Below are 24,453 nucleotides of genomic sequence, written 5' to 3'. Positions count from 1 at the left end.
TTTTAACATTTAGAGATGATACATATAAAATTACTTCATGGCATCTTTATATCCCATATGACAAAATAATGAAATGTGTGCTAGTAAAGTCTCAATAGTCATTCATATATATGAAAATGTTTCAGATATTCAAAACTATTCTATATATTTATATATTATATATGTATAAAGTTCATTTCTTGTGCCACAAACTGGGCTCTTTTTAGCCCAATTTTCCTGAGGTGCTGAGGGCCCTCACAACTGTGCCTGGTGATAATGGAGCTTTAAAAATGCTGCCTCTCTCCTTCTAAGAAATTTGGAAGATTAAGACTCAGACATGCAGGGTAGGGGTTGAAAAAAAAAAAAAAAAAAAAAAAAGAAAGCCTGTCTAGAGTACAGGTGGGGATTGGGTGGGGAGGAGGGAGATTTGGGACATTGGTGATGGGAATGTTGCACTGGTGATGGGTGGTGTTCTTTACATGACTGAAACCCAAACACAATCATGTATGTAATCAAGGTGTTTAAATAAAACATATAAAAAATATATAGCCTCCACTGGAGCCTTCAGAAAGGAAGGAAACTCTAGTAACATGGAATTCTAACTCCCTTAGACCTATGTCAGACTTCTGACACTTAGAACTTCACATAAATAATACAGAGGGATAAGAAAAATACCACCTGATGTATAAAAGAAAGGCAAAGTAGTATGCAGTGTCCAGTGAAAATAAATTCTTAAAGTCTGACCATACAATGGAAGTTACTTAAGAGAAATAGAGGAAATGGACAGGAAGGGTTCAGTGGATAGTAGTAGAATGATTTGGTACCTGTGGGGCTACATGTATAAGTAAGTGATTTTGGATTGCCATATAATAAAATCTGCTGTCAAAGTCACTAAAAAACAAAACAAAACAAAAACAAACAAACAAAAAAAAACCAACAAAACCTCAAGGGCCCGAAGAGATAGCACAGCAGCGTTTGCCTTGCAAGCAGCCGATCCAGGACCAAAGGTGGTTGGTTCGAATCCCAGTGTCCCATATGGTCCCCCGTGCCTGCCAGGAGCTATTTCTGAGCAGAACCAGGAGTAACCCCTGAGCACCGCCAGGTGTGGCCCAAAAAAAACCAAAAAAAAAAAAAAAAAAAAAAAAAAAGAAAAAGATTCAAACATGCAAGTCAAGTGATGTATAGGGGCAAGATCCAAAATATAAAATTACTTAAATACAAATGTATTGGGTTTAATTTATCCTAGTTATAGACCATAGTAACATTTCTACCTGTTTAAATAAATCTATTATAAAAATAGGTATAAAAATAACATTTCTATTAATATTTTATTTTCAAAATATGATAAATGTACTTTATAGATTAGGTCATCATTCAAACACAATGTTCAGTATTAGTAGACTAAGACAATAGTAGTAGTAGGTAGTAGTATAAGATAAAGGAAACCATTTAGTTCCTGGTATATTTTCTCTTTTAGTTTATACAGCTTCGGTTAGCATGAAAATACATAGAGCAATGCAGGGAAGGGAAACTCTTATGCTCTTTAGCCTTCTGTCCATTTACTTAGTTGGGTGGCCCCAAGACTACACTGAGATAATGATAGATTAGAGATGGTTTCCTCTGTTTTTTGAGACTCATTAAGAAATCAAGCAATACCAGTTTCTAGGTTTAACTGAAGTGCAACAACATCTATCAATTTATTGTATCAACTTTGAGAAGCTCAGCAAGCAACTCCACATAAGTGTGTAACTGCTCTGCATGAAATAGAGAGCATGCCTACAAGCCAACAAGTCCCTTATCCCACATGGCAACCATGGATCCATTTCTGCCTATGGCTTGCTTTGCCTGTGTTCAAATGCTGCAGGGATTCAGACACAGCCATTTCAGAGCTCATTTACTCATATGTTGGCAGTTCTATCATTTCACCTGCAAGCAGTAAACACTTGAACTTTGCACTTTGCGCTCAAGCCACCAATTTCTGCCTTTTGACAGATGTATTTGGTCTCCATACACTTTTGTAATGATGTACCTGTTTTCACTAATACATGCCATTTTCTCTATTTTAAATGTTTTGACTTTTTATGTAAAGCTATATTTTATTATATCATTTAAATTACTGATCTATTAATTGCATTATTTATTATTACATTACTTTGATGCTTGCTCTAAGGATTACGACAGACATCTACCACATATCACAATTTACTAAAATCGGATTATAGCCAGTAAATCATACATTTTATTTCTTGTTTTTTGTTTGTTTTGTTTTGTTTTTGCTTTTGGGTCACACCCGGCAGCGCTCAGGGATTACTCCTGGCTCTATGCTCAGAAATTGCTCCTGGCAGGCTTGGGGGATCATATGGGATGCCAGGATTCAAACCACCGTCCTTCTGCATGCAAGGCAAACAAACGCCTTACCTCCATGCTATCTCTCCGGCCCACATTTTATTTCTTGAAACTTCCTTTACCTATGCTATTTTTTATGATTATTAAGGATGTTTACATAATAGACTTCAAAAACAATAACATTACCTTTACTCAAATAGGATAAAGATTTCCAATGAAGAAATATGCATAAAAGTAATATAGATCCAAATATTTTCTATTTCCAATGTATTTTAGTACATTGGTATATCTGCATTACTATCTTGTACCAAATACCATAAGTTTAAAGGATTCTATTCTATCTTAAACTGTTAAGTCTATAAGCTACATGTTTCTTAGATTTTTGTTTTAAATGTTTATTGACATTTATCCTAAAAAGATAGTTTCACTGGATATATAATTTATGGTTAATATTTTTCCTTGAATATTTTGAATTATCCAATTATTAATTACTAGCTTATTGTTTAATAAATTAACACAAATTGCCTAATAACTAGTAGTAGTTATATGACTATATGCAACAATTATCAAATTATTCCAAAACTGCTGGATCCTTTATTATTCTGAAGAAATCAGACATTTTAGTACAAGTGTATCACATTTTCTCCTTACTTTGAATACTTTCTCTTTTGTCTTTGTTTTTCACTATGTTGTGCCTTAATGTGATTTTCCTTCAAATATTTTTCATTCTTGTTCTTAAGATTTAATCTGTTATCAAATTTACCAGTTGTCTTTTGCTATCATTTCAGATTTTTTGTTAAATATATTCAAACAATTTTTATTTCATTTATATTTTTAGTTACACAATTTCCATTTTTCTAAGGTTGGCATTTTATTTTTCTATTGAGGTTCTATATCTCAACATGTAAAAATATTTTCTGGGTGGGACCTCCTACACAGTGCCTAGGGGTAACCCTAGGCAATACTTGGTCTACCTAGTCAGTAGTTCAAATCAAGGGCCTGATTTTGCAGTGCTGTGAAGATCATCAGTAAAAAGGTTCACTGGGCATCCAAGGCCACAGCCAGTTATTCAGGTTGGAGGTACATACTGGTGGTGGGTATCTCAAGTCCCTCAATCACTTTTATATACCAAGTTTTCCTTTAGTTATTTGAGGTTAACAACTTTGTAATAATGCCTTTACAAATGCTAGCTGCTAAATCCAATATTGGAATCAGTTGAATCCATTTCTACAAATACCTTTTCCCCCTGAGAATTGGTCATATGTGCCCATTTTTATTTAGGCCTGCTATTCTTTTTTGGGGGGAGGGGGCACATCCGGTAGTATTCAGGGGTTACTCTTGGCTCTGGACTCAGAAATCACCCCTGGCAAGCTTGGGGGACGATATGGGATGCCGGAAATAGAACCCAGGTTGACTATGTGCAAGGCAAATGCCCTACCACCTTACCATTGTGCTATAGCTGAACCAAAGCCTGATAAAATTTAGTTTAAAACAGTAGTTAATACATCATAGCAATTCTGAAGCATTTTAAAATTTGTTGTTACTCTACAATGGAATTTAAATATGGAATCCTTGTCATATACAGTAACTATTTCTATATCATACTTTTAGATTACTGTTACCTCCTTTGTAGAATCTGTTTTTAAAGATTTGAACATAACTATGATCAAATATGAAGGCCCTTCTCTATTTCCTTCAATTCTCTGTTTTTCTTTTCTTTTTTAAGGCCACATCTGGCGGTGCTCAGAGGTGACTCCTGGCTTTACACTCAGAAATCATTCTTGGCAAGCTCAGGGGTCCATGTGGAGTGCCGAGGATCGAACCTGGATCAGTCCTGGGTTGGCCACGTGTAAGGCAAATGTCCTATCCACTGTACTATTACTCTAGCCCATATTTCTCTCAATTCTTGAGAAGTTCTGCCTGAATGTATATATGTTCCACTATACCTGACTGTTTTCTGACTTCTTGTGCCAGTAGTCATGATTCTGCTTTCTGATACATGGATGTGTGCAAGTTTGGAAATGTGCCAAAGTCTAAGAACTCTGAAAATTTCCCTACAAATCTTTTTGTTTAGTTTTGTTTTGTCTGGGGGCCACACCCGGCAGCGCTCTGGGGTTACTCCTGGCTCTACGCTCAGAAATCGCTTCTGGCAGGCTTAGTGGATCATATGGGATGCCAGGATTCGAACCACTGTCCTTTTGCATGCAAGGCAAATGCCCTACCTCCATGCTATCTCTCCGGCCCAAGTTAAGTCTTTTGAGAATAAACTCTTCATGCTAGGAATGAACTTCCCTTAACTCAGGTCCCCTTGGAATTACCCCACAGATATATGTAGAATTATGGATTTCACTTTCCAATCTTATTTTAGATATCTAGTAAAATTAATTCAAATCTATATTTAATAAAAACATTAGATGCTATAATTATTTCAAAAGATAAATTTATGATTTTAAATGAAATCAGAATACTACTATAATTATTTGAAAATATATTCTACTTAACTATTTTAACTTTATTTTTCTACATGAAATAAATATTAATATAGTGCCAGGGATATAACTTAGTGAAATTTATTTAGAATAAAATGTTTTAAAATAATATCTATTATAATAAAACATCTCACTTAATATACCTTTATCATACTTACTTAGTTCTCACAACACACCATGCCTCTTCAAAAACATAATAATTCACATATAAATCCTTAAGTTTATCTCTCACTTCTTTTGCAGACTTTCGACTATATGTGGAATAAACTATTTTTGTCCGAGCCCTTTAAATTCAAATGAGAGTTTTAAAAAAATTAAATGAAAGCAGTAGAAACAAAAATAGTATAATTCAAAATATAAAGCCTATTTTGAATAATAATATAATTAATAGCATAAATAATCTGCTCATGGAACACATTCAGCTAGAGGCTGAACATAATGAACATAGATTTGCAAAGGCAATTTTATCTCTAGAATCTCTAAAAAGTAAAGAAGTTGTAGGGCCAGCTCAGTGGCGCTAGAGGTAAGGTATCTGCCTTGCCAGCTAGCCTAGGATGGACCGCGGTTCCATCCCCCAGAATCCCATATGGTCCCCCAAGCCAGGAGTGACTTCTGAGCTTATAGCCAGGAGTAACCCCTGAGCGTCACAGGGTGTGGCCCAAAAACAAACAAACAAACAAAAAAAAAGAAGTTGTGACTGATTGTAGAAAATAGAATGTTAAAGATAGTAAGCTGTGGGGAGGGGATTAGACGCTTGAAAAGCAGAAATGTTCAATAAAATATGACAACATAGAAGATCTGACCTTACATGAGAATTTTTATATAATTCTGAAAAAATTACATTTATACATTTTGTTTCTGGACCACACCCAGAAGCACACAGGGGTTACTCCTGGCTCTGAACTCAGAAATCAATCCTGGTAGGCTCAGAAGACCATATCTGGGAATTGCCACATGTAAAGTAAATGCTCTATCTGCTGTGCTATTATTACTCTGGCTACACTGTTTATATATATTTTTCTTTTTTTTTTATTTTGGGTCACACCCGGCAGTGCTCAGGGGTTACTCCTGGCTCTATGCTCAGAAATCGCCCCTGGGAGCCATAGGGGACCATATGGAATGCCGGGATTCAAACCACCATCCTTTTGCATGAAAGGCAAATGCCCCACCTCCATGCTATCTCTCCAGCCCACTGTTTATACTTTTAACCTTAGAATATCTATCATATAGAATTTTCAACAACCAGCCTTAAAATTTAAATAATTAAAATATTACCTATAATGACTGACCATAAAAAGATTACCCTGGCAATTATCAGAAAAAGATTTTCTAGAGGGTGAGCCACATCTAGCAGTGCTTCAGGCCTACTCGTAGTTCTACACTCATAGTTGTGCTTGAGGGATCACACATGGTGCCAAGGAGCAGACCCAGGTTAGCTGTATGCGTAACTAGCACCATAATCCCTCCCTCTCTATCCAGCTCCAAGAATTAAAATATTTTAATTCAGCCATTTAAGGAAACCTGAACTTGAACACCTTAATGAAAAAAAATTATTTTGATCAGTAAAAAACACTTTTCAAAATGCATGCAATATAGCACATTTTAAGTACTATTCTTATTTGTTAAAAGTGTAGGTAAACAGTGGAACTGCATAGTTATAGCCTGAGTTAGCTACTGGAATTATGGCCACTAGCCAAATCTACCATACTCTTACTACTTAGGACCTATTATATTGGAACACACACACACACACACACACACACACACACACACACACACACACACACACACTCACACACACAGATATACACACTATTGTGTTCGCAAACCTGTCAACAATTTATCTTTAGAAAATGATATTTGAGTATTTATTTTCAAATGTCTATTAAGCTTGCTTTAGAAGCCTCTTGTTCAATATCTAAGAGTTGGATAGATAGCCATTTTTTAATATCTTCCAATACAAGGGTAGGAGACTATTGTGCTGTATGATTTTCTCCTCTATTTCTAAGAGTTACTAAAATTCCCAAGTATGGCTGACTGAAATATTCAATCAGTTACCAACCTTAAGTCTGCATCCTCATAATGTGGGTGATTCACAATTGGGCGAAGAGTAGAGAGCTTGATGCTTGCCATTGTAGGCATGGCACCAGCAAAAACAGCATCTGGAAAACAAGATAATATTCCCTGAAACATCTTTTACAAAAGCTCTATCTATAATATTTGAGCCCAAATTAGAAGGATATTAAAGCATTTGCTACTTGCAAGTATGGGCAGTGGAGCCATGGCTATGTGTTGTTTGCCCATGCTTTCCTGTATTTGTGAAATATATAATAAACAAAGTAAACAAAATAATTTCTAAACAACCATTTTTCTCTCCACTCAATGTTGACTGTTCACAAGTGCCAGCTGTTGTTAAATGCTAGTTACCTTGAAGCCAGGGATTGTGCTAAATATAGTATTGGAATTTGCTTTCTTAGATGGGTTCTATGTTACTCTATTTTAGAAAGTAACATAGCCACTGAGACACAGCAAAGTTGAGAGACTTGAGTAGTTAGAAAACATCAGCATTCTATCTCCTTTCCCCACCTAAGCCATTTTATAGCTTCACAGCTTCTGGTCAGGTTTAAACATTATGACTTGAATAATAGCGAAGCAGTAGGCTTTACAGCAGGGGTCTCAAACTCAATTTACCTGGGGGCCGCAGGAGGCAAAGTCGGGGTGAGGCAGGGCTGCATAAGGGATTTCGCTTACCGAATATTTGCAATAAAAAATCGCATTAGTAAGAAAAAAAACGCGTTCGGGGTATGCGAATGTTTAATGCGATATTTTTCTTACTAATGCGATTTTTATTGCGATTATTCGGTAAGCGAATAATCGTGAATACTGTGATATTTGAAGGCCGGCTGCGGGCCACAAAATGTTGTACGGAGGGCCGCAAACGGCGCGTGGGCCGCGGGTTTGAGACCCCTGTTTTACAGGTTCCATCCCCAGCACCACAAAGCCCCACCAGGAGTGATTTTTTGAGAGCGAAGCCAGGCATAAACTGGCTTACAAAATTAAACAAAAACAAAAAAGAAACACTATGAGAGTATGAAAAGATACCTAGGAATAGAATAACCTACAGTTTTTATAGTTCATTCTAATTCACAATTCTAAGAACTAAATATTTTAAAAAACAAGTATCATAGTACACTTTGTAGACTATGAGCAGTAGTCCTAAAATTTTGCCAGAGGAAAACTTTGTTCTTTCCTCAAATATCTTTACATATATATTTTAGTTTTTGTTTGACTTTATAAAATTTATGCATTTCATGAAGTTATTTCATTATCTGCTAATAATTCTTCAGAGGTAAATGACAGTTATAAAGCTATTTATGGTAGGAATATACCAAAATCTACTAGCCAGATTACATTTCTGTTTTAACTTAATTTTCTCTCTCAAATAAGACTAAATGCTTATTTTTGGATAATAAATTATTACATAATTTTAATTGTACCCAATAAATACACTATGAACAGGACGTTAACCAGTTTTATTGTAAATAACAGGATATTTATTTTGAGAAGCTATAAGCATTTTCTATAGCAATTCTAAGTAAAGCTTTACATTTCTCAAATTTAAAATATAAGTCACCAGAATATAAATGGCTTTACTGCAAAATTCCATGATTAATGATAAAAAAAACTCCTAGGCCAGATCAATGATTCTCAACTAGGTATGATTTTATTTACTACAAACATTAATGACTCTGGGAACATATCTGGTTGGGTCCAACCTGAAATAGGTCAGGCAGGGATCCATTGCATCTAGAGAATAATGAGAAATGCGATTTTTACATAGTCTACAAAACACAAAATATACAGTGCCATGTAAAGAACTCTGGGTTCAAGGATCCTAAACCCAAAGGCAGTGCCATACTGAAGAGACCAGGAAGGTCTGTTCATAGAGAGCTGAAAACATGAGGCAAAAACATGTATGGCAGAGACAGGCAGAAACAAAATCTATACAGTTGTCTTTCCTCTTGGTGGTAAGATAAATGACTATAACATGGAAGAAGTAAGGTATTTTCTTATAAATATACTTAATAGTCACTTAGTCTACTAGAAAAAACTGGGTAACTTCCAAACACATGACTTTGTAAGCAGACCAACCGGTGATTTCAGTGCCTGTCTTCTCAATGAAGCATCTTTGTGTAGTGCACAAACTACACAGTTGTACCTTGTGGGCCTTGGTATAAGAACAGTGATCTCACATGTTTTGTGAGTCATTAACTCCTGATGTTAATTAAAATTGTCCTGACAAGTATCTAGTATGATCAGTTTTGAGAGAGATAAAATTGGTTTTATGACAAGTTGATTTTGTGGGGAGTGCAGAGTATGCTCAAAATCTGTGAGAGTGGGGCCAGAGAGATAGCATTTGCTTGCATGTAGCTGATTCAGGACAGACAGTGGTTCAAATCTCGGCATTCCATATGATCCCCCGAGTCTTCCAGGAGCGATTTCTGAGTGTAGAGCCATGAATAACTCCCTGAGTGCCACCAGGTGTGACCAGAAAACCAAAAAAAAAAAAAAAAAAAAAAAAATCTGTGAATATAAAAGTGCATGCATTTTAAAATTATTCATACATATAAAGTGATAATCTTTATCACTTTATACACATGTCTGTATATATACAACAGAATGCTGTATTACCTTGTCTGGTATTGTATTTTATCCATTGTATCAGCTCTTCCTGAGGCAAATTACTGAATTCTCCCATTATGGTCCATTGATTATGGAGGTTTGCACACCCTTGTATTGACATCAATACAAGAACGCCAAAGATAATATTCTCAAAACGAAATTTGCTAAAAAGCCATCCAAAGAGCTAAAATAAAAGAAGCCATTTATTTGTAATTCATAAAGAGTTCTACTTCAGCTAAGTAGGTTTTCATTGATACTAACAGTATACTAAAACAGAAATATCACCGATTATTCAAAAAATATTTAGGAATTACAGGACTCAATTAGAAATGGATTTTTCCTTTTTTCTCACAATAATTAAGAATATGTGATCTGTTAAGTGTTGATTTGCTACTAGAAATTAAGCTGAGCAAGTCACAATTTTGAAACTAAAACCTTTTACCTTTTATGAACATATTACAAAATTTAGAGAAACTCCATAAATGCTAGCATGTAAATTCCTCTCAGGAAAATAAGCATTCTGATACTATGATAAGAAATTATAAACAGGGCTGGAGAGATAGCACAGAGGTAGGGTATTTGCCTTGCATGCAGAAGGACGGTGGTTCGAATCCTGGCATCCCGTATTGTCCCTGGAGCCTATTGGGAGCAATTTCTGAACATAGAGCCAGGAGTAACCCCTGAGCGCAGCTGGGTGTGACCCCCAAAACAAACAAACAAACAAAAAAGAAACTATAAACAAAACTAAATAAGGTACCTCTAGAAATGCCCTAGTCTCCAAATTTAGCAAGTTAGTTATTTGTATTTAATATAATGATGGCACTGAATTGATAACTTTTTCTAAGGATTCTCTAAGCCAAATAATATAAGGACAACTTAGAGTATATACTTTTAGTCTTTGATGAGCATTTTGTGATATAATTTTAATGGATCAAGAAACTCAAGCCAAACCCTACCACTCCAGCACCCATACTTTTTCTTGTTTTGTTTTGATTTGTTAGTTTTTGACTTTATTTTCCTTCTCTTTTTTCTTCCACTTTTCTCATTCTTTTTCACTCTTGTGGTTATTATTTAGAGATTAAGTTTTATTTTTATTTGCTGGGTCCATTTTTTTCTTTTTTCTTCTATTTTTCTTTTCTTTTTTTCTCTCTCTCTTCTTTCTTTTTTTGGTAATTGTCACCAAATTTTTCCCTCCCCTTTTCCTTATCCTTTTTATCTCCAATGACCGTGGAATAGATGCTCAATCTACAACAAGCTGTAAAGTGGAGACCAGTTGCACTAGCATACTAGGGGGTAGAGGAGGGAGATATGGGATGCATACTAGGAACAGGGGCGGAGGGAGGACAGCACTGGTGGTGGGAATGCCCCTCACTCATTGTCACTATGTACCATAAATGATGCAGTGAAAGATTGAGTTGACAGGGCTGTTTTAAGGCCAGCAGTTTTAATTTGACAAGTTTTTCTGAGTTGACATATTGATGACCCAGGTTTGATGCCCGATGCTTATATGGACCCCCAAGCCCTGTCAAGCGAGATGCCTTGCACCCAAAACCAGATATAAACCCTGGTAACTATTGGGTGTGTCCCAAAAATCAAAAAAGGGGGAAAAAGAAACTAAGTAAAAAGCTATGTTTTTCAGGGGCCCTTAGTATTCAAAGGGCTGAAGTTCATGCTTTATATGTGAGTCCCAGCTTGGACTGCTGGGACCAAACTGGGAATTGTCTCTGAGTGCAGCCAAATATGGGCCACAGAATAAATAACAAAACAAAAATGGGATAATACCAAACTAATTGAGTGACCATAAAAATAGCAGTTAAAATTCAGTCATGGGAATTGCACTGTAGGTGCTATAGTTGTTAATAAGGTAGTTACATTACAAGAAAAAACTTACCTGTTGAGAGCAAAACAAGGAAGCCACAATGCACATGTGTGGTGTCAAAAACAGCTTCATTCTCAAAATTAAAATGGCAATGATGGTAAACGATATCAACTGCAACAGGTGAAACGTTAGCTATAAAACAAGCAAAACGACTTTCACTTCATAGATTTATAAATGAAAATAAAATATTAGATTCATTAGGATCTTTTAACGTAGTACTAAGTCTTTATTCCACAAAAATTGATCAAATCTTAGTATATGTAAGATACTGCTCTTATATATATCTATATATATTAGTATCTGTACTGTAGATACAACAGTAAATAAACAATAATTTATATGAGTTTTTACAGCATTTGGTCTATGTTGTTGAAAAGAATTATGGAACTGAAGAGGTAACAAGGGAGAGAGCATTATCCATACACAAAGTGGACTTGGAATTGATCCCTAATAATGTATTTGATCCCCGAACACTGCCAGTAGTGATTGCTGAGCACAGCATAAGCCCTAAAACAGCTAAATTGAACTAACAAGCAAATTAACAGAAGCATAAAAAGTCATGAGTCTTTTATAAGGACTATATGAAATCTGTAATCGCTTTGTAGGATTGGCATTTTAGAAAAATGAGCCTTGGAATACAGGATCAGGGTCTGTGTTTCCAATTTCTTGTGTCTCTCTCCTTTTCCTTCTTCAGAAGTGATTCAAAGTTTCCATTGTATGAGTCTTGCATTTCTTTTGTTAGGCTCACTCTAAAAGTACTACGTTTTATGAGGCATAATTTTGAAAAATAGGCATTTTATTTCTGTGTCATTTATTTCATTGATGGCATTAATGAATACAATGAAATTTTGTTGATTTTATAGCCTGTCATGTGACTGCACTAATATTTTTAGATTTATTTCAAGAATATCTAGGATTTTCTTAATATGCAACATTAAGAAAATATCACTTCATATGCAAATAGCAATAGTTTGATTTCCTCTTTATGAATCTGGGTGCATTTAATATCTTTTTCTTGGCTACTTTCTATGACAAGTATTACTGATACTATGTTTTTTTTGTTTTGGTTTCTCGGGTCACACCCGTTTGATGCTCAGAAATTGCCCTGGCTTGGGGGGACCCTATGGGATGCCGGGGGATCGAACCGTGGTTGCGGTCCTTCCTTGGCTAGCGCTTGCAAGGCAGACACCTTACCTCTAGCGCGCCACCTCGCCGGCCCCGAAATAATAGTGGTGAGAGTGGACAACTTATCTCATGGCTGGTATTAAAGGAAAGCTTAGTATTTTCCTGTTGGATACTAGCTGTGAATCTGGAGTGTCATGCTAAGTGAAGTTAGTCAGGGACAGAGAAGATGACTTTTCAAATATGAGGTATATAAAGAAAAACAATAGGGGCACAAACAAAAGCCCACAACAGAAACAGACAACTAGTCATCAGTAGGAAGCTTACCATGAGTGGTAGGAATGGAGGAGGGACTATAATTTCTGGGGCATGAGGAAGATTGACACTGGGACAATGGTAGAAGGAAAAGAACACTCTGAATGAGGGAGTGGTGTTAATACTATAATTAGTAGTATTGCAAACCATACTGCCTAAAATAAAGTAATAAATGACTGATAATCACAGTCACATATAACAGAAGCACTCAAAAGCAGATACTTTACTGTCAACAGTGTGAAAATATCTAAAACTCAGATCAGACCCTTATCCACAAAGTTCCTCATGAAGACCAGATTCTTTGCATATAGTTATTTCACTGAACTGGTTTAGTTTTCTCATTTTCTGCTATTTTTTTGACCTTTTTTAAGGCACCAATAATATGAAGAAATCACACATCTAAACATATATGTACCCAATGATAGGCCAGCAAAGTACATAAATCAACTGCTGCATTATTTGAAGAAAGACATCAGTAGCAACGTAATAATAATGGGAGACTTCAACATAGCCTTGTCACCACTTGATAGGCCAACCAGGCTAAAACTTAACAAAAACATACAGGCTCTAAAGGAAGAAATAGAAGACAGTGGTCTAATAGATAGGTATAGGGCTCTTCATCATTAGAAAACTGGATAAACATTCTTCTCCAATGCACATGGGTAATTCTCCAAGATAGGCCTCATACTGGGTCATAAAACAGACATCCATAAATTTGACAGGATAGAAATAATTTCTGCAATCTTCTCAGACAATAAAATACTGAAGATATATGTAATTCTACAAGCAGATATGGAGATACTACTTTAAAATCTGTCAATTAAACAGTTCACTACTGAACAGCCAGTGAGTCAAGAGACAAAATCCAGTAATAAATTGAAAGATTCCTGGAAAATGAGAATAAAGACATGAATTATCAGAGTCTGTGGGACACAACAAAAGTATCAATATCAAGAAAAAATTTATAGCATTACAAGCATTCATCAGAAAGGAAAAAAGACCTACATATATAACAAGACACATCTAAATATACTGTAAAATGACCAACAAAATGAGCTGAAAATAGCAGGTGGAAGGAAATAATAAAACTAAGAGCAGAAATTAATAAACTGGACATCAAAGAAACAATCCAAAATATCAATGAAAGCAAGAACTTGTTCTCTAAAAAATAAACAAGATTAATAAACCATTAGCAAGATTTATCAAGAAAGAGATAAAGAGAAATTTAATATGCAGAATCATATATGAAAAGGGAGAAGTCACTGCAGACACTACAGAAATTCAAAGGGTAATCAGAAACTACTTTGAGAAACTCTATGCCATAAAACAAGAGAACCTGGAAGAAATGGATGAGTCTTTGGACTCTTACAACCTTCCAAGGTTCTAGAATATGTAAATACAACTATCATTATGGAGTAAATTGAAAAGGTAATCAAAAGGGTTCCCAAAATCAGAAGCCCAGATCCAGATGGATTCACTAGTGAATTCTATCAAATCATTAATGAAGATCCACTGCCAATCCTCTTCAAGCTCTTCCAGGAAATTGAAGAAACATAGTTTCTATGAAGCCAAAATAAACCTGATACCAAAATTAGACAAAAATACCACAAAAAGAGAATTATAGGCCATATCCTTGTTAAACATGGATGCAAAGACCCTCAACAAAGTACTAGCAAACAGAATCCAACAATTCATCGAGAAACTTGTACACCATGACAAAACAGGATTCAATGTCAGAATGCAAGGATGGTTTATGCAAGTCAATAAATATAATAAACTATATCAATTAAATAAAAATAAAAAACATATGATATCAATAGACATAGAAAAAGCATTTGACAAGGTCTATCACCCATTAAAGACAAAAATTCTCAATAATATAGGAATTGAAGGAACTTTCCTCAATATTGTAAAGCCAATAAACCCAATTATCCACTGCAAACATTATACTCAATAGGGAAAAACTAAAAGCTTTTCCACTAAGATCTAGCACAGTGCAAGGTTGAGCACTCTCGACAGACACTTCTATTCAATACTGGAAGTACTTGCCATAGCAATTAGGCAAGAAAAATTCCTCAAGGGCATCCACACAGGAAAGAAAGAAGTGAACTCTCATTGTTTGCAGTTGACATACCTTATCTAGAAAATTCTAAAATCTCTACAGAAAAGCTTTTTAAAACAATAGACTTGTAAAACGGCAAGCAACAAAGTTAATACACAAAAATCCATGGCTTCCCTATACATAAATAATGAAAGAGGAAAAAAGATATTAAAACAATCCCATTCACAATTGTGCCTCAGAAAATCAAGTACTTTGAAGTCAATTTATCTAAAAAGGTGAAAGAATATATAAAGAAACTACAAAAGACCCGCTTCAAGAAATAAAAGAGGATATCAGAAAATGTAGATATATACCCTGATCCTGGATTGGGAGAATGAACATCACTAAAATGCCAATGCTTCCTAAAGCATGTTACAGATTTAATCTGATCCCTAGATAAATCCCCATGACATTTTTCAAAGAAGATCAAAAGAGCTCCTGAAATTAATACAGAGACAGAAATATGCACAAATAGCTAAAGCAATCCTTGACAAAAAATACAATGGGAGGAATCACTTTCCCCAACTTTAAACTATAAAGCAGTATTATAAACTTTAAACTATAAAGCAGTATTATAAAGCAGTAGCTATTAAAGCAACACTGTAATGGATGATATGAGATATGATATGGAGATAGACCTTCCTGTTTATAAACAATTTTTCATAAAGCATCAAAAAAAAAACCCACAAAGTGACACCAGGCTTGCTAATAACACATCAGCACCTATGTGTTTCTGGTATAATTAAGATCTTGTCTGAGAGAGCTCTAAAAAGGAAATCACCAACCTAAATTAAGCTTTCCTAGCAAAAAAATTTTGCACATAGTTCTTCAAGAAACCTTTGATAATCTTATTACTGGGGACATATGAACACAACACATTGAATGACGGGAAGGGCTTATTCCAGTTTGGGTACTGATTGGGGATTTATTGTGATGACACACTGCTGAGTCTTGGCCCTATAAATTTTGTAGTAGATTACTGTTTATCTTTTTTTTCTGGCCACACCCATTTGATGCTCAGGGGTTACTCCTGGCTAAGTGCTCAGAAATTGCCCCTGGCTCGGGGGGACCACATGGGACGCCGGGGATCGAACCGCGTCCTTCCTTGGCTAGCGCTTGCAAGGCAGACACCTTACCTCTAGCGCCACCTCGCCAGCCCCGGATTACTGTTAATCTTAACTAAAGAATGACAGATCTCTTATTTTGTGGTTGCTTTTTAATGTGTAGTGAAGTGACTTATAGAAATCAAACAGCAGCTATTAAAATGTCAGATGCAAACTTGATGCTCTTTACAAGTTTGGCTTCTGGAGTTTAATAAACTGTGAGCAAACAGACTTGAATTTGTCTTTTATTCCACTCTATAGCTTGCAACAGAAACATTCATCTTAATGCAACTGGAATAATGTTTTACTGAAATCAACACACAAATAATACGTGTGCCTAACAGTTGTAGACGTTAATGATAGTGATAAAGCATGAAGTAATAATATCCTCGTTGATGAAAAAAAGAAATGTAGATGAACTCTCATGTTGTTTGTATATGATAAATGACAATATGATGTTTGATATGACAATCTTTTTCTGTCAAACACTGAGTTATTCCAACAATATTTTAAAAGACAAAAAACTTATTTATCTACTAAAAAATATAAACACAAATTGGAATAAGAAAAGCCTTTTCAACAAGAAGTACTGGGAAAACTGGTCAACTACATGTAAAAAAAAAAATGAACTAAGACCTCTCCTTAACACCAAGCACAGGGTTAAGTTAAAATGGATTAAAGACCTCAATATCAAGAAAAAATAGATTCATATAGCAAAGTGGCAGGTTACAAAATTAACATGCAAAAATTAATGTCCAATAATTTATACACCAATAATGATAGAGAAGAAATGAAAATTAAAAAACAATTTCATTCACATTATTGTCATACAAATTCAAATACGTTGGAGTCAACTTAATTAAAGAGATGAACACCGATACAAAGAAACTATAAAACACTGTCTCAAGAAATAAAAGAGGACACATGGAAATGGAGACATATATCCTGCCCATGGATTGGGAGGATTAACATAATTAAAATGGCAATACTCCCCAAAGCAGGGGACGGAGAGATAGCACAGTGGTGTTTGCCTTGCAAGCAGCCAACCCAGGGCCTAAGGTTGTTGGTTCGAATCCCGGCGTCGAATCCCCCCCCGTACCTGCCAAGAGCTATTTCTGAACACCGCCGGGTGTGGCCCACCCTCCCCCCCCCAATATTCCCCAAAGCATTGTACAGATTTAATGCAATAATCCAAGGATACCCATAACATTCTTCAAAGAATTGGATCAAACACTCCTGAAATTCATTTGAAACAATTACCCATGAATAGCTAGAGCTATTCATTAGGTAAAGGAATATGGGAGGCATCACTTTCCCCAACTTTAAATTGTGTTACAAAGCAATTGTCATTAATACAGTATAGTATTGGAATAAAGACAGACTTTCAGATCAAAGAAATAGACTTTAGTATTCAGAGAATATTTCCCAGACACACAATCAATTAATCTTTGATAAAGTGGTAATAAATACAAAATGGAGCAAGGAAAGCCTCTTCAACAAGTGGTGCTGGAACAAAAACATGCAAAAACATGAACTCAGACCTCAATCTAACACCATGCACAAAGGTCAAATCCAAATGGATTAAAGACCTTGATATCAGATCCCAAACCATAAGGTATATAGAACAACATGTGGGTAAAATACTCCATGGCATAGAGACTAAAGACATCTTCAAGGAGGAAACATCACTCCTCAAACAAGTCAAAGCAGAGATACACAGATGGGACTACATTAATCTGAGAAGCTTCTACACCCCAAAGGAAAAGTAATTAGGATACAAAAGCCACTCACAAAATGGGAGAAATTATTCACCCAATACCCATTAGATAAGGGGCTAAGATCTAAGATATTCAAGGTACTGACAACTTAACAAAAATATCTAACCCCATTAAAAATATGGAGAAGAAATGAACAGCCACTTTCTCAAAGAAGAAATACAAGTGGCCAAAAGATACATAAAAAATGCACCACACATCACTAAGTATCAGGAAGATGTAAATCAATAAAACACTGAGGTACCATATCTCATGCCACAAAGACTGGCACACATCACAAAGAAGAACAACAATAAGTGCTGGCAAGGATGTGAAGAGAAAGGAACTCTCGTCTCATTCATTGCTGGTGGGACTGGCATCTAGTCCAGCTTTTATGAAAAAAAAAAACAAAAAACAATAAGGAGACTCCTTAAAAAACTGGAAATAGAGCTCCCAGATGATCTATATGGATTTTATATATATATATATATATATATATATATATATATGCATATATATATATATACCATTCCTAGGGATATGCTTTAGGAACACAAAAACACAATAGAAAAATTCTTTCTGCACACCTATATTTATTCAGCACTATTTACCGTAGTCAGAATCTGGAAACAACCAAGATGCCTTTCAACGATGAATGTCCTCAAACTTTTTAAACAGGGGGCCAGCTTACTGTCCTTCAGATTGTTGGAGGGCCAGATTATAGTAAAAAAAAATTATGAACAAATTTCTATGCACACTGCATATATCTTATTTAGAAGTGAAGAAACAAAATGGGAATAAATACAATATGTGGCCTGCGGGTCATAGTTTGAAGACCCCTGGAAGAAACTGTGGTGCATATACACGATGGAATATTATGCAGCCATCAGGAGAGATGAAGTCATAAAATTTTCCTATACATGAATGGACATGGAAACTGAGTGAAGTAAGTCAAAGGGAGAGAGACACACAGAATAGTAACACTCACCTATGGGTTTTAAGAAAAATAAACATTATTGTAATAATGCCCAGAGACAACAGAGATGAGGGCTGGAAGGACCATAATGTGAAGCTCACCACAACAGTGGTGAGAGCAGTTATAGAAATAACTACACTAACAAATATCATGACAATGTTAATGAGAGAAGTAGAATGTTTGTCTCGAATACAGGCAGTGGGTGGGGGAGGTAGGGGTTGGGGTTTTTGGTCGTGGGAATGTTGTAAGGGGTTTTCTTTTTATGACTGAAGCCCAATCACAAACATGTTTGTAATCATGGTGCTTGAATAAATAAATCACTCAAACAAATACCAAAAAATAACATTGATATCAGACCAGAAACCATAAGATACATAGAGGAAAACATAGGCAGTAATAGTCTATGACACTGAAGCTAAAGGCATATTCAAGGATGAACCACCACTGGCCAACCAATGCAAGCAAAGATAAACAAATGGATTAAACTCAGATGCTTTTGTACCTCAACAGAAATAGTGACTAGGTAACAAAGGCCACTCTTTGTTTGGAAGAAACTATTCACACAATACCCACAAGGGGTTAATATCTAATATATACAAGGCTCTTACTAAACTTTACAAGACAAAATCTAAACCCATCAAAAATGAGAAGAAAAAATAAACATTTCCTCAAGGAAGAAATACTGATGGCCAAAAAGCACATGAAAAAATGTTCTAGATCAGTAATCATCAGAGAGATGAGATGCAAATCAAAACAACAATGATATATCATCTCACACCACAGAGACTAGCAAATGTCACAAAAACAAGAACAACCAGGGCTGGAAGAAAAGGGCTCTGATTCACTGTTGATGGGAATTCAGGCTGCTCCAGCTGTTTTGAAAAAGAATATGAAAATTTCTTAAAAAGCTAGCAATTGAGCTTCCATATTACCCAATAATACCATTCCTAGAGTTATACCCTGGGAACACAAAAACACAATGCAAAAATAACCTCTGCACTCCTCTTTTCAGCATAGCACTATAGACTATAATAGCCAGAATCTGGAAACAACTAGGTGCCTGACAATAAATGAGTAGCTGAAGAAACCATGGTACATCTACACAATGGAATATTATGCAGCCATTAGGAAAAATGGAAGTTGTGAAATTTTCTTATACTTGGATGGACATTGGAGGCTATTATGCTGAGTAAAGGAGCCAAACAGAAAGGTATACACATAGAATAATCTATCTCATTTGTGGAACATAAGAAAACAAAGAGATTATATGATAATATTACCCAGAGACAATAGAGATAAAGGTCAGGAGGTCCAGCTCAGGGTAGAAAGCTTTCCACAAAGAGCAGTTAGTGTAGATAGAGTAGTAAAGAGTTTACTAGGACAATAATAATTGGAACTGATCACTCTGACAAGAACTCAATGCTGAAACCTTGCCCAACAGGCAATGCACCTCTCCATTAACAATAGTGTAAACCACAGTGTCAAAAAAGGAAAGTGAGAGAGAGGAAGAGAAAGAGAGAAGCAATTTTCCTGATCTAGAGGAAGTCAGGGGTTGGGGTGGGGAGTGGGAGGAAAATGGGAGGTATCCGTGATGGTGATGGGAAGAGTGATGATGAGAAATGTGTACATTGTATGACTTAAATCCAACAATGAACAATTTTGTAACTATGGTGTTAAATAATTAAAAAAAAGTATATATAAAAAGAAATATAATTTCTTCTATTTTTCAAATATTTTCCACAAATTTTTTTTTGTTTTTGTTTTTGGGTCACACCCATTTGACGCTCAGGGGTTACTCCTGGCTATGCGCTCAGAAATCGCTCCTGGCTTGGGGGAACCATATGGGATGCTGGGGGATCGAACAGCAGTCTGTTCTACACTAGCGCTTGCAAGGCAGACACCTTACCTCTAGCGCCACCTATCCGGCCCTTCCACAAATATTTTTATGAAAATAAAAATTATAACAAAAATATTTAAAAAGATACACCCTGCTTAATATTATTTAATAATAAACTATTAATAGTTTAATAGACACATATCAGAGATGAAAATAAAAGCTTTACCTCACCATGTTCAAGGAGATGTTTTCTGTAATAAAACAAAAATATTCCCTATTTAATGAATGTACATTATACTATATCACATATAAATAAAAACAGATTGGTTCTTAGATTTTAAATTGTTCTAATTGGTGAGCATTATTTAGCACCCAATTTATAAGCATAAACTATTAAAGGTCACTAAAAATCTCAACAGCTTAAAACAAATAATTTATATGATTCTGAAATATACTATTTGTGGTAGATAAGAAGTTAATTCTTTAGATGAAATAGGTTTTGCTGATGACTAAAGGGTTGAACTTCTAAAAAAATAAATAAGAATTTATATTAAATATTCAATCATTTGCTTAACATGCAAGGTAATCAATGAACTTATCATTTATTTTTATTTCCACAATTACAATAGCATATGTATCTCATACAAAAATCTCTGTAACCATCATTGAGTATATCCTATGACAAATGTCTAGAAGAAAAGTTGCTGGATAAACTAAAGTATCTAATGTACTCTGGTACTTGTTGGACAGCACATTTGTCAAGCATCCCTTGAAGATCAGTACAAATCTAGAGTATATAAAATATATATTTTGATGCTAGCCTCAAAGAGTTTATATGTATAAAAAGAGAAATTTATAAAATACTGTCTTATAAGATACAGAAACCTTCTAAATAAATTTTAGGATAAAAAAGTAGATAGTTTAAAAAGTAAGCAAATTAAAAAATGCAGAGATCCATATCATTTTTTGATTCTTATGATATTTTTCATTTATCTATTTAATAAACACATACCATATGTACTCAATAAACATATACAAGCTTACTTTAATCACTATTAGTTCAATAAAATTATAGGCCATAAAATTATAATAGAGTAAATTACTCTTCAATATACATTTAAATTTATTAACTTTAATTTTTAATTACTATAGTTTAGGTCACATGTTTACAATTGTTAAAATAGAAAATACTTTGCTACATTTTTTTTAAATTATATGTCTCTGTGTACATGAAATCTATGTAATTTTTGTGTGTCAGCTATATCCAGTGAGCGATGCTCAGGTCTTACTTCTGGCTCTGTGCTAAGGGATCACTCCTTCAGTGCTCAGATGACCATATACAGTTCCAAGAACGGAAGAAGGATCAGCCACAGAAGAGGCAGTGTGTCTTAAGGCCCCTCCGCTTTTTCCACAGCCCTGAATATGTGTTTTGGGAAAAGCAACCAAATCACAGGCAATAAAAAAATTTAAAGTGGGGCCCGGAGATATAGCACAGCGGTGTTTGCCTTGCAAGCAGCCAATCCAGGACCTAAGGTGGTTGGTTGGAATCCCGGTGTCCCATATGGTCCCCCTGCCTGCCAGGAGCTATTTCTGAGCAGACAGCCAGGAGTAACCCCTGAGCAACGCCGCGTGTGGCCCAAAAACCAAAAAAAAAAAAAATTTTTTTTAAGTGAAACTACATTATAATTTAAAAAGCTTCAGCCCAACTAACAATAACATTAAAGGAAATTTAGAGCATAGGAGAAATTATAAACTATTATTAGATGTAAGGGGTTACATGAAGTGGTGATTCCAGAACTTATATGACATTCCATATTCTTTTTAGAAAAGAAAAAGTATCCAGAATGCCTCTGAAAAAATCTACCGTAAGAAACAGAAAGTACCCCTTACACCAAGTGTAACCAAAGCATCACCACCCCTAAGGCATCACTAGAAGCAGTGTTGCCTAATTTGGCAAAGATCAATTTAAATTATGGAAGAAACACCTACAATGTAATGGTTAAATAGCAAAACAGGACTGTGCTTTCATTACTTAGTCATTTGGGTCATTCCCATCACCAGTGCTTGGGGACCATTAGGATCATACCATGTGGTACTTGGAGGACCACACAGTTCAAAACCCAGGCTTTGCACAAGCAAGTCATATGTTCTACTGAGTGAGTTACAGTCTGACCACTTAAACTGATTTAAAAGTGATTAAAGAAGGACTGGAGAGAAAAATCAAGAAGCAGAGGAGCATCCAGCATGTGCCAGACCTGAGTTTCATCCCTGGTAAAATGCACAGAAGAATCCCAGAGAACAGGTGCAGGCATCCCTGGAAGTCCTGGCCACTACTGGCAAGAACAGCCTGCATTACTCTGGACAATCTCAGAGACCACTGGGCACACCTAGGTGTGTGCTATCGCCCATCACCAGCTGCTGAGTGTGAACCCTATAAAAGTTTATAAAAATTACATTTTCAAAGATCCCTGGGTACAAGAGAATGTGCTCAATAGCACCAATAGTTAGATATTATCTGATACTTCAAGACTTGAACAAATTATTACCTTGAGTTTTATAAGGATGATTCATAAAAAACAACAATGATAAATGTTGAGGAAGATATAAAGATATAAAAAAGTGAGGCAACAATATACAATGCAACAGTATATAAGTTCTCCAAAAAATAAAATTGTCATATAATTCAGCCCTCTCACATTTGAGAATTTATCCAAAGAATCTGAAATAGGTATCTCAAAAAGATATTGTATTTACTGAAGCATTATTCATAGTAGCCAATACATGGAAATATATCTATAGATAGATGAATTAATAAAGAGATAAACATTTAGCAATATGGAAAAGAAATTCAACAAATTGTACAATATAAATGAACTGGGATGGCACTGAGTATAGAATGACAGTTGCCAATAGCTAAGGAGCAAAGTTAATGAGAAGACGCTCAACATATTGACTTTTAGGTATGAGATGAAGTTCTGAAGAACAGCACTGTGACTATTATTAATCTAATTATATGTGCACTTATATATGTATTTAGGTTCTGCATTAATGTAATTATATTAATAAAAGATGTCATATCTAAGAGCCATACTATTAAAAAGATGATTGGGAGGTTATATATGCTATTTCACAATACCTATGTGCATCAAATCATACTGGATACTGTAAGGGCATACTATTAACATGACCAAAAAAGCATGAAAGAAAATAAAGAGTACAATTTTAATAATTCTGATGTGGGGAAGTGTTTTATTTGAGTAATGAATACATATATAGTTTGTAAAAATTTGTAACATAAGGGGGCCGGAGTGGTGGCGCAAGCGGAAGATGTCTACCTTGCCCAAGCTAGCCTAGGACAAACCGAAGTTCTATCCCCATTGTCCCTAATGACACCCCAAGCCTGGAGTGATTTCTGAGCATAGTCAGAAGTAACCCCTTGTGTCACTGGGTGTGGCCCAAAAACAAACAAAAAATTTGTAACATAAAAAGTTAAAAATTTGATAAGATGTTTACAAGGATATAGGAACTCTCATCACTCTTAATCACACATATTTAGCAAATTACAAAGTAATCCCAAACTACTGTCCTAGAGTACCATTTCAAATATCCAAATATTAAATTTTGTTTTGTTTTTGGGCCACACCCAGTGACATTCAGGGGTTACTCCTGGTTATGTGCTCAGAAATCGCTCCTGGCTTGGGAGACCATATGGGTCCCTGGGGGATTGAATCGCAGTTGGTCCTTGGCTAGCGCTGGCAAGGCAGATGCCTTACTGCTTGCACCACAAATATTCTATATATTAAATTTTATCAGCTATTCCCAAGACTCTGGAAACAACCAAGATGCCCTTCAACAGACGAATGGCTAAA

At 35.4% G+C, this 24,453-nt stretch overlaps 1 protein-coding gene across 1 annotated transcript in view; it reads right to left on the bottom strand.

Annotated features, from left to right (window-relative positions):
• The window catches only part of DPY19L2 (dpy-19 like 2), a 111,866-nt gene that overhangs the window by 409 nt on the left and 87,004 nt on the right, over positions 1-24,453 (bottom strand). The window contains exons 16-20 of the mRNA XM_049781738.1: positions 20,811-20,835; positions 11,389-11,508; positions 9,507-9,681; positions 6,877-6,976; positions 4,973-5,098 (exon numbers count right to left, since the gene is read on the bottom strand). Of these exons, the coding sequence (XP_049637695.1) occupies positions 4,973-5,098; positions 6,877-6,976; positions 9,507-9,681; positions 11,389-11,508; positions 20,811-20,835 (546 nt within the window). The remainder of the gene's footprint in view (positions 1-4,972; positions 5,099-6,876; positions 6,977-9,506; positions 9,682-11,388; positions 11,509-20,810; positions 20,836-24,453) is intronic.

The sequence above is a fragment of the Suncus etruscus genome, chromosome 10 (genome assembly GCF_024139225.1).
Source record: "Suncus etruscus isolate mSunEtr1 chromosome 10, mSunEtr1.pri.cur, whole genome shotgun sequence".
Lineage (NCBI taxonomy): Eukaryota > Metazoa > Chordata > Mammalia > Eulipotyphla > Soricidae > Suncus > Suncus etruscus.
Note: the sequence above shows the minus strand (reverse complement) of the source record. Positions and strands in the feature narration are given on the sequence as shown.